The sequence below is a fragment of the Mizuhopecten yessoensis genome, unplaced genomic scaffold, assembly GCF_002113885.1.
Source record: "Mizuhopecten yessoensis strain PY_sf001 unplaced genomic scaffold, ASM211388v2 scaffold8057, whole genome shotgun sequence".
Lineage (NCBI taxonomy): Eukaryota > Metazoa > Mollusca > Bivalvia > Pectinida > Pectinidae > Mizuhopecten > Mizuhopecten yessoensis.
In genome coordinates, this window is record NW_018407357.1 from 35,045 (window position 1) to 52,083 (window position 17,039).

Below are 17,039 nucleotides of genomic sequence, written 5' to 3' on the forward strand. Positions count from 1 at the left end.
TTAAGGAATGATTTTTATTTTTTCAACATTTATGAGGTCATAACAACAATGGGTTTATGGACATATTGAATGAATCGCGTTAGCGATTCATGTAAAATATGTCCAAAAACCCATTGTTGTTATGACCTCATAAATGTTGAAAAAATAAATATCATTCCTTATATTTACATTGACGAATCCTTTCAGTGGATCGATATAACAACGAATAAAACAAATAAACAGGGTTTGTTCCTGCTTATACACGGGTGCAACGCAGTGGCGAGAACAGTGTTTTTTCGCGGGGAAATGTGACACTATCGTGAGAGATCTTAGCAACCGTCAACAACAATAACACAACAAAATGTAGTTCCATATTCAATGTTTATTTGTAGCACAGGACACGTGAATACGTGGATATTTCACAAAGCACAGTTCAATAATATTTTAAGATGTAAGAATTAAGCATCTAGGTCGGTCGTTCCGAGTGAGTTGTTTTTGTAGTGTATTATTACGCAGTGTGATCAGGTTACTATCAGTTCCCACGTGCTGAGATTCTATGAACACCTGTGTTATGCATTTATGAATGTAATTTTTGTCAATGGGTCTAAGCATACAGAATGTAAATATTACCGTGTGACCTTGTTTGACGTTATTATCTTGATGTACCGTTAAGACTACTTTTGGGCATATTGTTTAACTTGAATTGATAGAAAATAATATGCCCTTGTATTTAATTTTGAGACAGTTACATGTACATCATTCATATAGTTACTGTAGTAAAGCCGACAAAGTAAATCTAGCACACACATTTCACGAGTTCACCTTTAAGATTCACCGTAACGTTGTTACATACATGTATGACATTGATGTATTTTTCCGGGTTTCACCAAGTTATCTCGTGCTGTTGGTTCTTTCACTGCATTGTGTATAATGTTTCAGGAATGGGATTATTTTGATATAACTTCACGAGAATAACATTACACTCTGGGATGCCTATTTCCCCATTAATTCACCTGTGATACATATTGCATATAGGTATTCTTGCTGAAATCGTTCTTACATAGATGTGCATGTTAAAAAACGATTATTACAGTAAGCATAAAAGGTTTATTTATGTACTGCATGGCATCAACACGCACTGAGAGAACGTCACAATTAACAAGCCATCACCCACTTAGCCTAACTGCGGGAACCGTACCTTCTAGGCCCGATCTTTCTAAAAAAAAAAGTTTTTTTTATTGTTATCGGACCACGCAGCTACCCCTCAACCCTACGATGGCCGATATGGGCCGGCAGAAACGTATCATGACTTGATATAAATCTGCCCGGCAATTTTCTCAGAGAAAAATATGTCCGGCAGAAACGTATCAGATTTATGTCAAGTCAAGATACGTTTCAGCCGGACATATTTTTCCCTGAGAAAACTGCCGGACAGATTTATATCAAGTCATGATACGTTTCTGCCGGACATATTTTTCTCTGAGAAAACTGCCGGACAGAATTATATCAAGTCATGTTACGTTTCTGCCGGACATATTTTTCTCTGAGAAAACTGCCGGGCAGATTTATATCAAGTCAAAATACATTTCTGCCAGACATATTTTTCTCTGAGAAAACTGCCGAGCAGATTTATATAAAGCCATGATACATTTCTGCCGGACATACTGTTCTCTGAGAAAACTGCCGAGCAGATTTACATAAGGTCATGATACATTTCTGACGGGCCATATCGGACATCGTACAACCCTACGACACCTTTGTTAGTGTTATCCTTTCTATTGAAGGGGAACCCTATTGTTTTAGATGTGCATGGTAGCTCTCGATGTAATTCCAACAAAGTCCTACCAGAATAATAACTAATATCTTGATGAAAACTGAAGGGTAGATCGTCACCCACACCACGTCTGTAGTGATAATGGTAGTGTACCAAAGTCAGAGGTATAAATCGGTTTTTTAACTCGATATATGAGTTCCAAATGACTAGATATTTTCATGAATGAAGTAGATTATGAAAGTGAAATTGTGACAGAAAATGCCAAGAATTATTACTGTATATCAAAACTTGAAAAACAAAGTTACAAGTTAGAAAATATGAGAAACTTTACAAGTTAGGAACGTCATTGATACTCATAGAAACGTGTATAGTAAACATGCTATATCTCATCTATCGTTTGCTTGTGTTAAATGTGCAAAAAAAAGGAAGGAATGTTCTCTAAAAGTTATGTTTATTTTTCCATTGAGATTCGCTTCTTAATACAAAGAACGATTTATTTCAGGAGTGCCAGCTGATGCTATATTTATGTCCTAATTTGATTATATTTCTTGGTATATGCTTATTTGATTCATGTTATAATTAGTTTATCGGTTTTTATTGATACAGAGTAGTTTATCAGGAAGGAGCGTAAGTCGTACTCAGCTATATTACTGCTATATCTCATAGCTAGTCCTGCGTGCTTGCCGGCTACCATAACTACAGCAGTATACACTTCATAACCCATCGTTTTGATCAAAGGAGATGTATTTATAAGAGCGTAGCTCTCGGGCGCCAAAGGCGCCGGAGCGAAGCTCTTTAATGGTAACACATTCGTGCGTAAACAGAGTTGCTTCCCCTCTCTACCCGTTGCATTTTAAAAAAATCGTCCGGAAGTAGACGTCCAATGGGGAAACATGAAGTATATCAACCCATACATGAATATCTTCATATAGTGAAAACAATACCTATGTTTTATTACTTGTTTATTTAGATAAAAACTAATACACATTCTGAGTGAAAAAAGTCTTCCACATAAAATGTGATACTAACAGGCATGAAACTTCGTTCAGAGATTTATCATACCATGTATGACGTCACAAGCACGTCAAAATCCATCGGCCTTCATCGGTTATATCCTGAAGGATGAAAAATAAACGGAAAATTCTGGAACTGATGTGCTTCAAGACTTTTTTTTCTATAGGCACAAAACGTAAAAATGCGGATATTTTTTGAAGATCTTTTTTGTCATTTCTACCCGGGGATATCTTCAAAAAGAGATCATTTAAAATTTCATTAACTTTTGATTTCGATATGTTGAGAATATGAACTCAAATAATTAACATTTTTGAAAGTCTGGATATAGTCTTTACATTATTTATGCATCACCACTCATAAAAGAAGCAATTGAAAATGCATTTATGACGAAATAAGCAATAATTTTCCAGACAACCAACCCAAGTGCAACGCCCTTTTTCAGCAACGCATCACTTTTTCACAACACGTGCCGATGTATAACTAGCTATAGACAGACACTGTAATTTTGTTTGGCATCATATCCTGTCAAACCTCGGTGACAGTTACAAAATTTGAAATTCAATCCGGTGTTGCAGGATGAAACAGTAATTGAGACTACATATCGATATAAAGACAATTTCAGTTACATCAAAGTATTACAATGTTTTCTTTTTTTAACTTTAGTTTTTTAGCTAAGATCTCTATACATTTACTTAGACTAATCGTCAAATATGTAATATGCACATTGAAAAGGAATTGCTACTTTTTTACAGTAACACACTGACAGCTTCAAATGATATACATAAAAGCCAAGCCAATCACTCACTACCATTTTGCTGTACGATAAGAATTTATTGAAATATCAATTTGGGCCCGGACAGGTTCGGATAATAATACTGTGGCAAGGTCGGCCCATGTAATTAACACATAAAAAGTCGTAAATTGGCGGTAAAATCTGACGTTGCATGCTTTATGACGTCATAATTAAGCTGATTTCAATGGGCCGAACTTACCCGAATGCCTGTCCGAACTTACCCCATGGCGGGGCTCTTCCGGCCAACCGATCTTCCGACAGGGAAAGTTAAATGATGTTCAAAAACGGACGTGCTGCCATACTTCCTAGAACGGACTTAAAAAAGAAGGCCGAACTTACCCCGGTCTCCCTATTGTTATGTCGGTCTTAATCTCATTAGAGCTTGTGTTCTATTGTTACTCCTTGACTAGCCGACTTTAAATAAAGTGTATCTTATCTCATTCGGAAAGTTGTATTCTGAATCAGTAAATATCAGAGATCAACAAGAGCTACGCTTTTTTAAGGCTTTGCCTTTTCATATTCTGCGAATGTTAATTATGTGCTGCCTTCGTAAATATATATTGTTTACATTTATAATTTGAAGATAGTTATATGCACATGTATAAGTGATGTGTATTAATATTTAAATCGTAAGCATGTATTATATTATGTAAGTACATAAGTAAGTGTATTTTGCATTTTGATCAGCGTCATTTTAAAGCTTCTTCTCCCGCCTCGAATAACATGAAACAACTGTTAGAAGCGAACACTTTGGTGACGTTAGGCTTTTCCGGGTATCTCGTTATAAAATTAGTCTCGGTCAACCAGACGCTTGATCACTTGTAATTCAAGATTCGGCTTAGCTTGCGCAGGCAACAAGAGTCTGGTTGAACGAGACTAGGTATCTCGTTTGCACTGACGAAAAGAGAAAAGAGATATTAAGATCAATAAAAAAACTATGAAAAGAAAATATATATAAGGCCTTAGCGGCATTTTTCAATGTTTAATTTCAATTTACAAACATTACATATATATTCTGTCATAACAATCCAATTGAACAGTGCAGGGGAAATAACTCCAATTTAGCTTGTGAAATGATTTTTTTTCAACTTTTATTCAATTATTTTCTGTTTATGTTTTGGATATTAACAATTAAATAAATCATGTATTTTTGTTTACAACCCATCCTACATAAAATCCAAGGGATACAGGCTCAAAAGTCCCTGTGTATAAATACATTGGCCATCCACCCACTGGATATATAGGATAAGTTACCAAGAAATAAACATTTTGTAAAATTTCAGAATATGATATGGATTCATATAGGAAAATGCAGTTATTATTATCTATTATTGGAGTTGATTCTCTTAAAATTTATTTAACAAAGCACTATAGAATATTCATGTAACTATGAAATAGATAGAACAAGTAATAAAATAGTACACTCATAAATTCCATCCAGTCCAGCCGAATACCAGAGATGTTGTGAAGATAGACATACTCCAGTATCAATACTTATAAGCAGAGTGATCATGACACTATAAATAATAGCATCACTTTCAATGTAGAGTTTAGCTGTGAGTGAGATTTAATATCAAGTCTATTAGTTTGACAAATATAGTCAGATATACTTTGTAAAATGGATATGTTGATATCAGTGCTGCATATTAAGCAGTCATTTAATAGAGTTTGTAGATTAAAATTATCATGATTATCAGTTATACCAAATTGAGAAATTTGTATTACTAATTGCATTCTAATGTTGTTATAGAGTGGGCATTCAAATATAAGATAAAATTCAATGTTCATGCCGCTATGAACGCAAATCGGGTACATATATATCTGTCATAAAACCCGCTGTGCATACATACTTACCATGATGCCCTAACAAGCATAAGCATTAAAAATTGCCGATCTTTCATTTTCTGATTATATCGTTATCATATAGCTAACACTGTTTACACGATTCAGTCGAGTATATGTTTGTAATAAAGTGTGCTGGCAGGTCGAGCCAGGATACGTTATAATACCCTTTCATTTATAAGTAAATCTGTCCTTTACCACACAAAAAAACCCGCATGGTGTTGTTTGTCTTAGAGGAACACACTAGGATATTATTTGTATATAACAAATACAAATATAATATATATATTATATCATATACATATTATATCTATTATATCTTATGTCTGTGTGTATGTAATGTAGTCATTTTTGATCAACAAAAAGAGCATGATAACAATGCTTAAAATACTAAAAATAAGCGGGGGTGAAAGCGAAAATTGATATCTTCGTTATTTGACTTAAACTGTTGTAATATTAAGGCAAGATATAGGCCTATAGTCCGACTTCTGGTAAAACATGATTCAAGTAAATTTGAAAGTAAGCAATATCTGTGTAATCCTGTTTATGTAATGTGGTAATTTATAGGCGTAAACTGTATTTAATACCAATATAATCAAGCTTTTTCATAGTGTGGTAATGCATATATGTGGGCAATTAACTACTATGTCGAACGGCTATTATATGTAATGTGGTAATGATACCCCTGAAAGTGGATTTCATGAAATGAGGAACTAGACAGGCAAGTGTATCGTTATAATCCGGCTTTTTAGTGATGTTGTACATTTTTGTTGTATACAAGTAAACAATATCTCTGCTACGCGATATTTGATTAAATTTAGTCATATACAGACAAGAAATACATTTTTAGTCAGTTAGAAGTACATGTAATACATTATTATTTAGGCAGGATATATTGTGCTCCATGCAAGGTGATATTGTATTAATATACTGTTGGTGAGTTATAGTATGCAGATGCTTTTTACTCTGTTCATTGGCATGCGACGGGCATCTCTGTTATAGCTAAGAGATCCATAGGCTAATGTTACATATAGATAGCATGCACGCGTTCCATTGTTTAATGGTAGTCTTATTTAAGACATGATCATTATGTATTCGTTCAATATAATATGCCCCTTATAAAAAAAACTCATATACATTTGAAGCCTACATACAAGATATACGAAATGTAATGTAGAAAATTTTAATTAATGAAAGTTTGTTTCAGCTTCACCAAGTGCTAGACGTGTGCCATGTGTCTCACCCATTGAGTATATACCCCTATTGGCCCGTGTATTGACGTCTGTCTCAGAGTGGTGCCTCAGTAAAATTTAAAGTATCTGTGATAGATAGAAATGATCACGTTCGATCGGTGAATTTAAGCTCATCTGCCCAAAGAGCAAGTGAGCATCTGCCATGGTACAGCGTCCGTCGTCCGTCCGTCCGTCCGTCATCCGTCTGTCCGGCGTCAACCTTTTACTTTAAACAACTTCTTTTCAGTAATCAAAAGGCTTAGGGTGATGATATTTGGCCAGTAGCATGCTGGAATCAAGGGCTACCAAGTTTGCTCAATTGAATGACCTTGACCTATATTCAAGGTCACAGGGGTAAAATATGTTTAAAACATTTAAACAACTTCTTCTGAATAACCAAAAGGCCTAGGGTAATGATATTTGGCAAGTAGCATGCTGGGACGAAGGGCTACCAAGTTTGTTAAAATGAATGACCTTCGCCCATATTCAAGGTCACATTGGTCATTATATGTTTAAATCTTTAAATGACTTTAAAATATTTTGTCAAAAACATGCTTTGTTGGAAGACTATAACTCTGTTCAACCTAATGTCCTTGTTCGACATTAAAGGTCACAGGCGTCATATGTTTAAATATTTTAATAGGTTCTTATGAATCAAACACTTATATTCTGCCTGTAGCTGTATTTTAGTCCACTTTTAAGATTACAAGTTGGGCCCATTGGGCCTCTTGTTTTGTGATAAATCTGTATGTACCATAATATGTCTTACAAGCGACTGAGAGTATTTTAAAACAATTTAAAGCAATCCGGGAATTTTATTTTAACCACAAAACAATTTAAATATAGCTTAGCAGTTGGTGCAATGGACAGTAATGTCGGTGAAATGTTTAGAACTGCTTTCCCTTACAGCTCACAGAAGTTTGAGCTGATCGGCCAAGTACCTACTACGTTGGCGGAGCTTCATAACAAGGATACGTAAGTTTATTGTAGACTTTGTCTGATTCTGGGTTTACTGTCGTCTCCCAAATGTACAATGTTATGCTGATTGGGGTCAAAATAGACACCATTTATAGGAGATCTGTATATAATCGAACACAATAATACCTCAAGTGTTGTTATTGTGGAACAAATTTTGTTATATTCAATGTCCCTTCATCAGATCGCCCGAGTCTGCTGGATCCCACATTGGTCGCCTCGTACAATCATCCAACTGGATAGATACAATAAACTTATTTCTTCTTTCAAACATGCAGCATTCCTAAACTTTCATAATCAGATTTAGATACAAAATGTAATTTGATAGTTGTGGTGCCCACACTGCTTTCTTGCCTACTGTAGGGGTTGATGCGTTAATACATAATGTTTAATTCCGAGTGGTATTTTACGGAATGCATGTATCACCAAATTGTATAGTGCCATCACACATGTGTGTCGTAAGTTCATCCTTACAATGGTCATTTACAGGCCCAAACAGGTGTGTGTCGTAAGTTTATCCTTACAATGGTCATTAACAGGCCGAAACAGGTGTGAAAAAACAATTTTATTGAAAGGCGTAGCCCTTTGCTAATTTATTCCTATTTTGGAGACTTGTTTGAAGAAAAACACTCTTGTTACTATTCTTGAATGATCATTCAATTAATTGATCACACTGTCCTTTTTCTCTGTCATCTCGACCTTGTATTGTTATCATGTCGACAAAGAGCGAAGACGGACAGCTTCATTAACCTCCCACTAAAGAATCCCAAAGACCAGAGCAAACACAAGTGGGACCTCCGCATCATAAAGTTCAGGTACTGTATGATTGATACATAGATCCTTATCAATGTATAATGTATAATTAACTTTATACATTTATCAAACGTGTCAGCCATTTATTAGAGAAGTTAACATATCAAGCATAAATTATACAAATACAATGTTTCGTTGCTTTCAAACCGAAACTGAGCCGCAGGGCACTGTTATTTGGTTTGTGTTTATCCTTCATTTGTTACTTTTATTGTATTAAATTTATTGTAGAGTTAAAAGGTAACACATCCTGGTCTACTTGTTACTTTTATTGTAAAGTTAACAAACATTCTCATAGATTGTTTCACTTTTGTTGTAGGGTTGACAGACAGCACTCCCTGATCGACTACCTCCGTGGGGGACTACACCTGAACCTTATGATCGCCATAGACTTCACGGTCAGCTTAATTCGTTATATCACTGTGAAATAAGTGTCATACATGCTATGCCCAATCAAAACTATATAATATATATCTTCTTTCAAGTACATGTTCGTAACAATTGTGCTCATAGTAAGTAATATTATAACCTTATTTCAAAATCTATATGGTAGCTTTATTATTTCTTTCACTTCGAAGCTCTTATCGATTTCTGGTTTATTGGTAAATTACATTGTGATTACTGTCGTTGAAGTTAATGTTATATTATATAGGACTGCTATATTTCGAATGTCCTGATTTGCTTAACTGTCCATCAGCAACCTTATTTAAAACTTCAGCTGAAAAAAGTTAATACATCTATGTAGAATGCATCTCGTGAAACTAAAATATAACAAAAAATTTAGACACTCAAACGAACTCAGCCGACCAGCTAAAATGTCAATGGAAATCTTGTAAGTAAGTTTAATCAAACATCTCTCTTATTTACACAGTGAATCTTATTAGTTTCTATAAGTAGCGTGCATATCGATGGTCTTGCAAATATTCGTTCAAAAGTGTCATTTGAAATTTTGAAAACAATCTCCTATTTTAGTATTAAATAGCAATGACCGAATGATGTGTGCCGTCACGTTGGATCTAGCTGTAGCGATGAGCTCTGTCGTGACCAACATTTAATTAGAGACCAAATCTGATCACCATGTAACATTGGCAGTACATAGCCTCAGGCGGGACAAGTCCATCATGTAGAAACAGTTTCCTGTTCTAACTAACGAAATTAGACTAATTTATCCGATAACTGCTCCGCCTCATGCACTTGTTGAGACTAGCATAATTGTTGTAATTTCCTATTTAGATGAAAATGGTGAAGTCGGATCTGAACGAGTTTGTTTTCCTATTTTGCAGGCCTCTAATGGAAGTCTTAACGATATCCACTCTCTCCATAACATCCGGGATCTGGACGTAAGATTCTCAATCGGTATTTTATTGGCTTCGTCTATGTATGATTACAGCACAAATAACCAATCTATCATTGCCACAATGTCCACTGACATCATTTTGATTGTAAATTAGGATGCTGTTAACATGGCCACGACAGTCGAGACACTTTATTCAGACAGTAATATGGTTTGTAATTAATTGATAAATGTTTTACTTTTCATTCTGTTAATTTGTTGTGGCACACCAAATGCTTTTTTGGGAATGAAGAATAATTGTCATTATATTGTAAATTGACTTGTTTAAAAAAAAATAAGTTTACTGCTGTCATAGCAATTTTTCATGTCCATAATCACGCCATTACTGTATCATAATAGCAAGTCTTTAGGACACTATGTCTATTCGTTGTATTCGATTATGATCAGATGAAAAATAATTGACGTGACTTTATTTACAATTCGTTTTTCTTTTAATCTGTAAAAGCTTACTTAGATTATTGAAGGACAAGTAGTGCATGAAGACGCTTTTCATATTATATTATTTTGTGTAAGTGTGTCAGGATGTTTGGTTATTTTGTTTAAGTGTGTCAGGATGTTTGATTATTTTGTTAAATGAACAATGTATTGGTCTAGAGAGGATATAACCTTTCCAATTTATAAAAGAACCCATGTCCCGAATTTCGTCTGTTGCAAGCATTGACACAGTACTTGTAGCTATTTTTAACAAATTAGATTAAGGGAATATGATATTGTTTAAACTGACGGTTTATGTAGGTGTTGATAAATTACAGGTAAATGGTCATATGCACTGTGAGTAAAACGTCTCTATATAAAGTATCATAGAGAAATCTCATTCTTGTTAGAGTAGTCCTTTTTTGGATGAAGTAACCCGTCTGATGTTGTTACACATTACGTAATGCGATGACTGTCTTTTATCCTAGGCGAACCCGTATCTCCACACCCTAGAGACGATCGGTAGGGTGATTTCCGACTTCAATTTCGATAGGAAGTTGGCTTTGTACGGCTTTGGCGCCAAATGGAATGACAAAGAGTATCCGTCACACTGTTTCCCGCTCTCTGGTGACAAGACGGCTCCATACATGCGAGACATTGAGGTATTAAATAAGACGTCATAACCAAATCACTGTGAACAAAATGCACGTTTCCATTATCCGTTGGCTATAACTACATCAGAAAGCAACATCGTAGGGTAACTGGGTTTATTTTCCTCAAATAGACGTTAACTTAAGAATGAGACCGTCACTATCCACAATATACCATTGTTATATAATAGTATAAAGATTGACTTGGTGCGAAAAACGACAAAGCATGTTTGGAGAAAAAGTATGTCCTGCAATTTATTGCTTCATTAAAAAATACATTTTCTTCATTTATTATCGATATAATTACATAAATCGGACACGATAATTGAGTGCTAAACACACTTTTAACATTTTTCGGGTATAATTTACGTTTAAATATTGAAAGAAAATATTGTAAAAAATAAATACTTTCCGCATTTTGCTCAAACAAATTTTAATATGCTATATGAATGTTTGTGCATGTTTGTGTACGTTAAAAAAAATGTAAAGCATGAACATATTTATAGTGCCTATATTTTCATTAATGCATTGTTGTGAACGGCACAGGACGTGATCCAAAAGTACAAGGAAATCCTCCCAGTTCTGACGTTCTCTGGGCCGACTATGCTGGCCCCTATCATAGACAGAGCGGTTGCTCTAGAGGAGAGTCAGAACACGTCTAAGGAGCACCAGGTCTATACCGTACTACTGGTTATAACGGTAAGTGTTGATGTGTCTTCAACGGAGGAAACAGGCAGGTTTATTTCCTTTTGGTTGCTGTCACTGACTTTCAGTTTGTTTCTCCTTTTGTTTGGTGTCACCTCGTGTCTGTCCTTCTATTTCGTTAGTATCTCCTCGGTTTGCGTCCTTACATTTGTTTGGTCTCTTCTGTTGGTTTGTCTTAAGTTTTGTTTGATGTCTCATTGGTGATTATGTTACCTAGTATTCGGTACCATCTCGGTTCCTGCAGTTTGGTATCACATCTGTTTTTGTTCTTCCTTTCGTTCGGTGTCTCCTCGGTTCTTGTCTTTGCTCTTGTTTTGATGTTATCTCGGTATTTAGTTTGTTGCCTTCTCTGTTCGTGTTTTGGTGTTCTCTCGGTTATTTAGCTTGTTTCCTTCTCTGTTCGTGTTTTGGTGTTGTCTCGGTTATTTAGCTTGTTGCCTTCTCTGTTCGTGTTTTGGTGTTATCTCGATTATTTAGCTTGTTGCCTTCTCTGTTCGTGTTTTGGTGTTGTCTCGGTTATTTAGCTTGTTGCCTTCTCTGTTCGTGTTTTGGTGATATCTCGGTTATTAAGCTTGTTGCCTTCTCTGTTCGTGTTTTGGTGTTTTCTCGGTTATTTAGCTTGTTGCCTTCTCTGTTCGTGTTTTGGTGTTATTTCGATTATTTAGCTTGTTGCCTTCTCTGTTCGTGTTTTGGTGTTCTCTCGGTTATTTAGCTTGTTGCCTTTTCTGTTCGTGTTTTGGTGTTCTCTTGGTTATTTAGCTTGTTGCCTTCTCTGTTCGTGTTTTGGTGTTCTCTCGGTTATTTAGCTTGTTGCCTTCTCTGTCCTTGTTTTGGTGTTATCTCAGTATTTAGTTTGTTGCTTTCTCTGTTCTTGTTTTGGTGTTATCTCGGTATTTAGTTTGTTGCCTTCTCTGTTCTTGTTTTGGTGTTATCTCGGTATTTAGTTTGTTGCCTTCTCTGTTCGTGTTTTTTATGGTATCTCTTCGATTCATTTTGTTTGGTGTCACTTCGCCTTTTTGTTTGTTATGCAATCAGTCCTGTCTTTTTTTTTTATTCATTGTAACTTCAGTTCTTGTCCTTCCCTTTGCTTGTGGTCCTTGTAGTTCCGGCCTTTCTGTATTTACTTTGAGTTCCGATTATGTCCCTATTTGTTCAAATTCATTCTATTTTACGTTATAGATAAATGTTTTTGTTATCCTCATTTCAATGTCTGTCCTTTCTACAGTTAGTTTTATTGTCATATCATATTATCTAGCCACGATTGTAAGAATCTTTACGATACGTACAATGAATATGGTACGCCAATCAATGGAAGGATTTTGAATCGCCTGCAATCTGCTTGTACCCCTTTACCTGAACATGTGTTAAAACCTGCCTGTGTTTTGAGTATTGATATTCTGTTTTGTTGTTTTTCAATGTGCCAGCAGAGACCCTTGCTGTAACATTTACCCTAGACCATTTTCTGCTCAACCTGGGTAATTTACATGTAATGTATGTGGTCAAGAGAAAAGCGCTATATTTCTTAAATATTCTACGAAGACTTAAATAATATGACCCCGATCGTCTGGGTAGAAGCCAAAAGTGTCAACATATCGACCAAAAAACGTTGTAATTGAGATAACAACATCCTTATTTTAAACCTTGATTTTAGGACGGAGTCATCAATGACATGAACAATGTGATGAAGCGTCTAATAGAAAAGAGTCACAGAGCGTTGTCAGTGGTGTTTGTTGGGGTCGGTCCGGCAGACTTCTCGCTCATGGTAAGTAGTCTGATATAGCAGTGCACGTAGTACGTTAAGGTACAATTCTCTAGTCCACATTTTACAAAGGTTATAATTAGTGCATACCATTCACTCAGTGTTGTATACATGTAGTTGTAAAGACATACAACAAGGTTCGTGACATACCTACATGTACCTTATCTAACAAAAGGTTGTATTTTCGTATAAGATGTTTCTATATACAACGTATTATCAAGTGATAAAAAAGAGATGAAATAATAAATAGTTTGTAAAGCTTTTTGTTATGTCTAATCAATAGTAACACACAACCAAACACCAAATGTAGGATTCAATTTTACTTGTTAACGTTGTTGTTGTTGTAATTTTCGTTACAAATTGACAGTGCGTTCATTTTGTTCTTGTGTATTAACACTATTCTGTAGTGTTGTATCCTGTTTACTGGTTTACGGGTACTGTTGTATATAACTTTCCCATTAACAGGAACATTTCAGTGATAATACTGGATTTCTCAAACTCGAAAAGACAGGCAGGCTTTCTGAGCGGCAGAACACACATTTCCTACCATACAGGAAGGACGTTGAAGAACCGGAAAGAGACATGATGATGGCACGTGTCATTCCGTTTGTCGACTACAATTTCATTATTCTATATCTAGTACCAGTGTCGTCTGTCACAGTAGGCTAGTTATTAATGAAAAATAGAAATCATGACATATTCTATATACTCGGGTTAAAAGACAATTGCATTACTCGTCAAGGTAGGATACTAATAAACCTGTTTTTATCGAGGGTCATGAAGTGTAAATTGACGAAAATTTAATGTCAAATTCATATTAGGTAACCAACCGGTATTTTGATCGGTTTTATTAAGATAAATATGCATCGATGGTTGAATAACATGTGTACGTGATTATGACATAAGTGGAAGCAGACTCTGGTGATTTTACGACACGGCCTTGACACCTGCTTATTGTTTGTTTTCTAGAAACGTGACGTAATGACGGTGCTGTCCAAACATGTGCTCCAGTTTTATAAGAATGTGGAACCCAACAAGCCCAGACTGAGGCGTCATGACCAACTGAACTCGGTTCCATGGGAGGCAATTTTAGCCACTCCTCACGTGGAGGGACGGGACAATCTCACGAGATCAAAATCCAGGATCAGCATTATGACGGTCAAAGATACGAGTAAGACATTCGTAAACAAAAGCTCAAACACAATAAAGTTGTTCATAAACAAAGGTTCAAAACATGTAAGGCGTTCAGAAACAATAATTCAAACATCAGTACGCGCCCACAAACTTTAGCTCAAAAACTAACAGGTAGGTTGTTCATTAATAAATGTAGAAAAACAGCAAGATATTTATAAACTATAGTAAGACACCGTAAGGTGCGTATAAACCATAGGGAACACCCCATTACCCAAATAGCGAAACTGAAACACCTGTAAGGCTTCGTTATTTAATGAAAAGACACCAGTAAAGACATGAGTAAGACGCTAATAAACTAAATAAATGCACGAGTAAAGTGAAAATAAACTAGCGTAAAGCGCCAGTAAGGCGTCAATAAACTAACGTAATACACGAGTAAGACGTCCATACACTAAATAAATAAACGAGAAAGGCGTCCATACACTAAAGAATTACAGGAAGAAGGCGTCCATACACTTGGTAAGTACACGAGTAAGATGTCCATACACTAAAGAAATACACGAGTAAGACGTCCATACATTTAATTAATACATGACTAATGCGTTCATACACTAAATAAATACACGAGTAAGGCGTCCATACACTAAATACATACACGAGTAAGACGTCCATACACTAAATAAATCCACGAGTAACATGTCCATACACTAAAAAAAATACACGATTAAAACGTCCATACACTTAATTAATACATGAGTAAGGCGTTCATACACTAAAGAAATACACGAGTAAGGCGTCCATACACTAAAGAAATATACGAATAAGGCGTTCATACATGTACACTTAATAAATACACGAGTGAGACATTACCAAATTAGCGTAAACACGAGTCTGGCGTTTATTCACTAAAGTAAATCACTAGTGAAACATCTGCTATATTGACGTTTATTATGATGACAATTTTGCCATTGAAAGTCTAGTTTCTGACATCGAATCTATCGCTGAAGCAACTTGCTTATATTTTAAGAGCTCTTTCGTAAATGTACGTATTGAACTTAAATGTTTAGCTATCATGACGTTATGAACTGTTTTATAAATCGAGTTTGGAAATCATTTACCATGGCTAACATTTTGATCAAGTGTGATTAATGTAACATTAAACGGATCGTAAGGAGTGAGAAACTATCTATCGTTACGTGACACCTATTATTTCAGTGCTACATGTTGACCTTGTTTCCCTTGTAGAGCCTATGTGTCCAACATGTGGGGCCAGCATTGACGTCAGCAAAACCGGAAGGACTCACACTTCTCATTAATCCTCAGAGCTACAAAGTATGTTTAACTCAACACTTAACCTGGGAAGTACGATTTAAGAAAGGACAATACAAGCATTGTCAATTACAAGGTCATCAGCATTTCTATACCAAAGGCGTGATTGGATTTTACTTTAACTCCTCGTCAGAACATAAAACAACTCTGAATTCCGTATACTGCATTGAACATATTAGTAGATGCAATAAATTCAGTGTGCGTATTATCAATCTACTCAGAACCACAACATAACGCTATCGACTGTTCGTCTGATTGATGAAATTTAGTGTGAAAGATATGTGTAATTAAGATCATTTTCAGAGCCATACGTGGGTAGTATATGCTGCTGTTGGGTGGATATATTACCCCCGCCAGTAATTATGGTTATATGTATCATTTGTTATTTCGTGTAGTCCACTTTCATCGGACAGTCATGGGTTTTGATCTCCAATCCTAAAATTGAATTGTATTTACTTTAGGATTATCAATATTTTCTATGACAAGCTGTGTGCAAATAAATCATCTACAATGATATATCAAAGGGAGCCGTTCGTGTCAAGTTTGCGATATATTACTACTTATCCCTGGACCAAAACGTAACATTCACGGGTTAATGCAATGTGGAAATTTAAATAATTATGTACATAAGGAATATACATTGACTATCAATACCTGCTTGTTTCTAAAGTCTGCTTTCGCTTTTCGCGCAGAAATATTCCGCGATAAACAAACGCACTTGGATCGAACCTGTGCCGAACTTATAGGTGGAGCTAAATCTTCAGTTTCAGAGTTTTATGAAAAATATTGTATTGTATTAATATCTTTTTTCTATTAAAATGTATTGGTATTTTGTGGGAAGAGTTTACTTCTGTTATTGTTAATGAATAAGAATATCAGATAAATAATCATTGCATGCATGTTTATTTATACCCCAAAACACATAAGCATTACACATACGGAATAGGTAAGCACGTATATCTATATATTTATTAAATTGATGCAGAAAGCCAAGTAAAGTAAACATTATTGCTACAACATTTTGTCATTTCGTCCTTTCTGACTCATAGGTGGTAGAATGGAAATCGTTGCCGAAAGTGTTCCGAAATGTACAAAAACCTTTTTATACCATACCATGTATATACAATGTCGCAATAACCCGAGAAAGATACTACGCTTAAGTATAACTTATTTGCGAAATAAGTCTTGTTAATACAACACCAAATAAATCTTGTTAATACTACACCTTATAATGCCGGTATTTATACATCAATTTCATTTCGATACTATTTACTG

The 17,039-nt window shown here is 35.4% G+C and overlaps 1 protein-coding gene across 3 annotated transcripts in view; it reads left to right on the forward strand.

The window, feature by feature from the left end:
- Positions 1 to 16,730, forward strand: part of LOC110454771 (copine-3-like) — a 39,657-nt gene extending 22,927 nt beyond the window's left edge. The window contains exons 8-18 of one of the 3 annotated variants that reach the window (XM_021504465.1): positions 2,360 to 2,380; positions 7,544 to 7,609; positions 8,335 to 8,424; positions 8,739 to 8,817; positions 9,703 to 9,759; positions 10,676 to 10,849; positions 11,384 to 11,536; positions 13,194 to 13,304; positions 13,767 to 13,892; positions 14,271 to 14,472; positions 15,681 to 16,727. In XM_021504465.1, the coding sequence (XP_021360140.1) occupies positions 2,360 to 2,380; positions 7,544 to 7,609; positions 8,335 to 8,424; positions 8,739 to 8,817; positions 9,703 to 9,759; positions 10,676 to 10,849; positions 11,384 to 11,536; positions 13,194 to 13,304; positions 13,767 to 13,892; positions 14,271 to 14,472; positions 15,681 to 15,751 (1,150 nt within the window). In that variant the 3' untranslated portion in view covers positions 15,752 to 16,727. Of the gene's footprint in view, positions 1 to 2,359; positions 2,381 to 7,543; positions 7,610 to 8,334; positions 8,425 to 8,738; positions 8,818 to 9,702; positions 9,760 to 10,675; positions 10,850 to 11,383; positions 11,537 to 13,193; positions 13,305 to 13,766; positions 13,893 to 14,270; positions 14,473 to 15,680 lie in introns of all 3 variants that reach the window. The other 2 variants (XM_021504464.1, XM_021504466.1) reach the window with 2 other exon arrangements.
- The last annotated feature ends 309 nt before the right edge of the window (positions 16,731 to 17,039 follow it).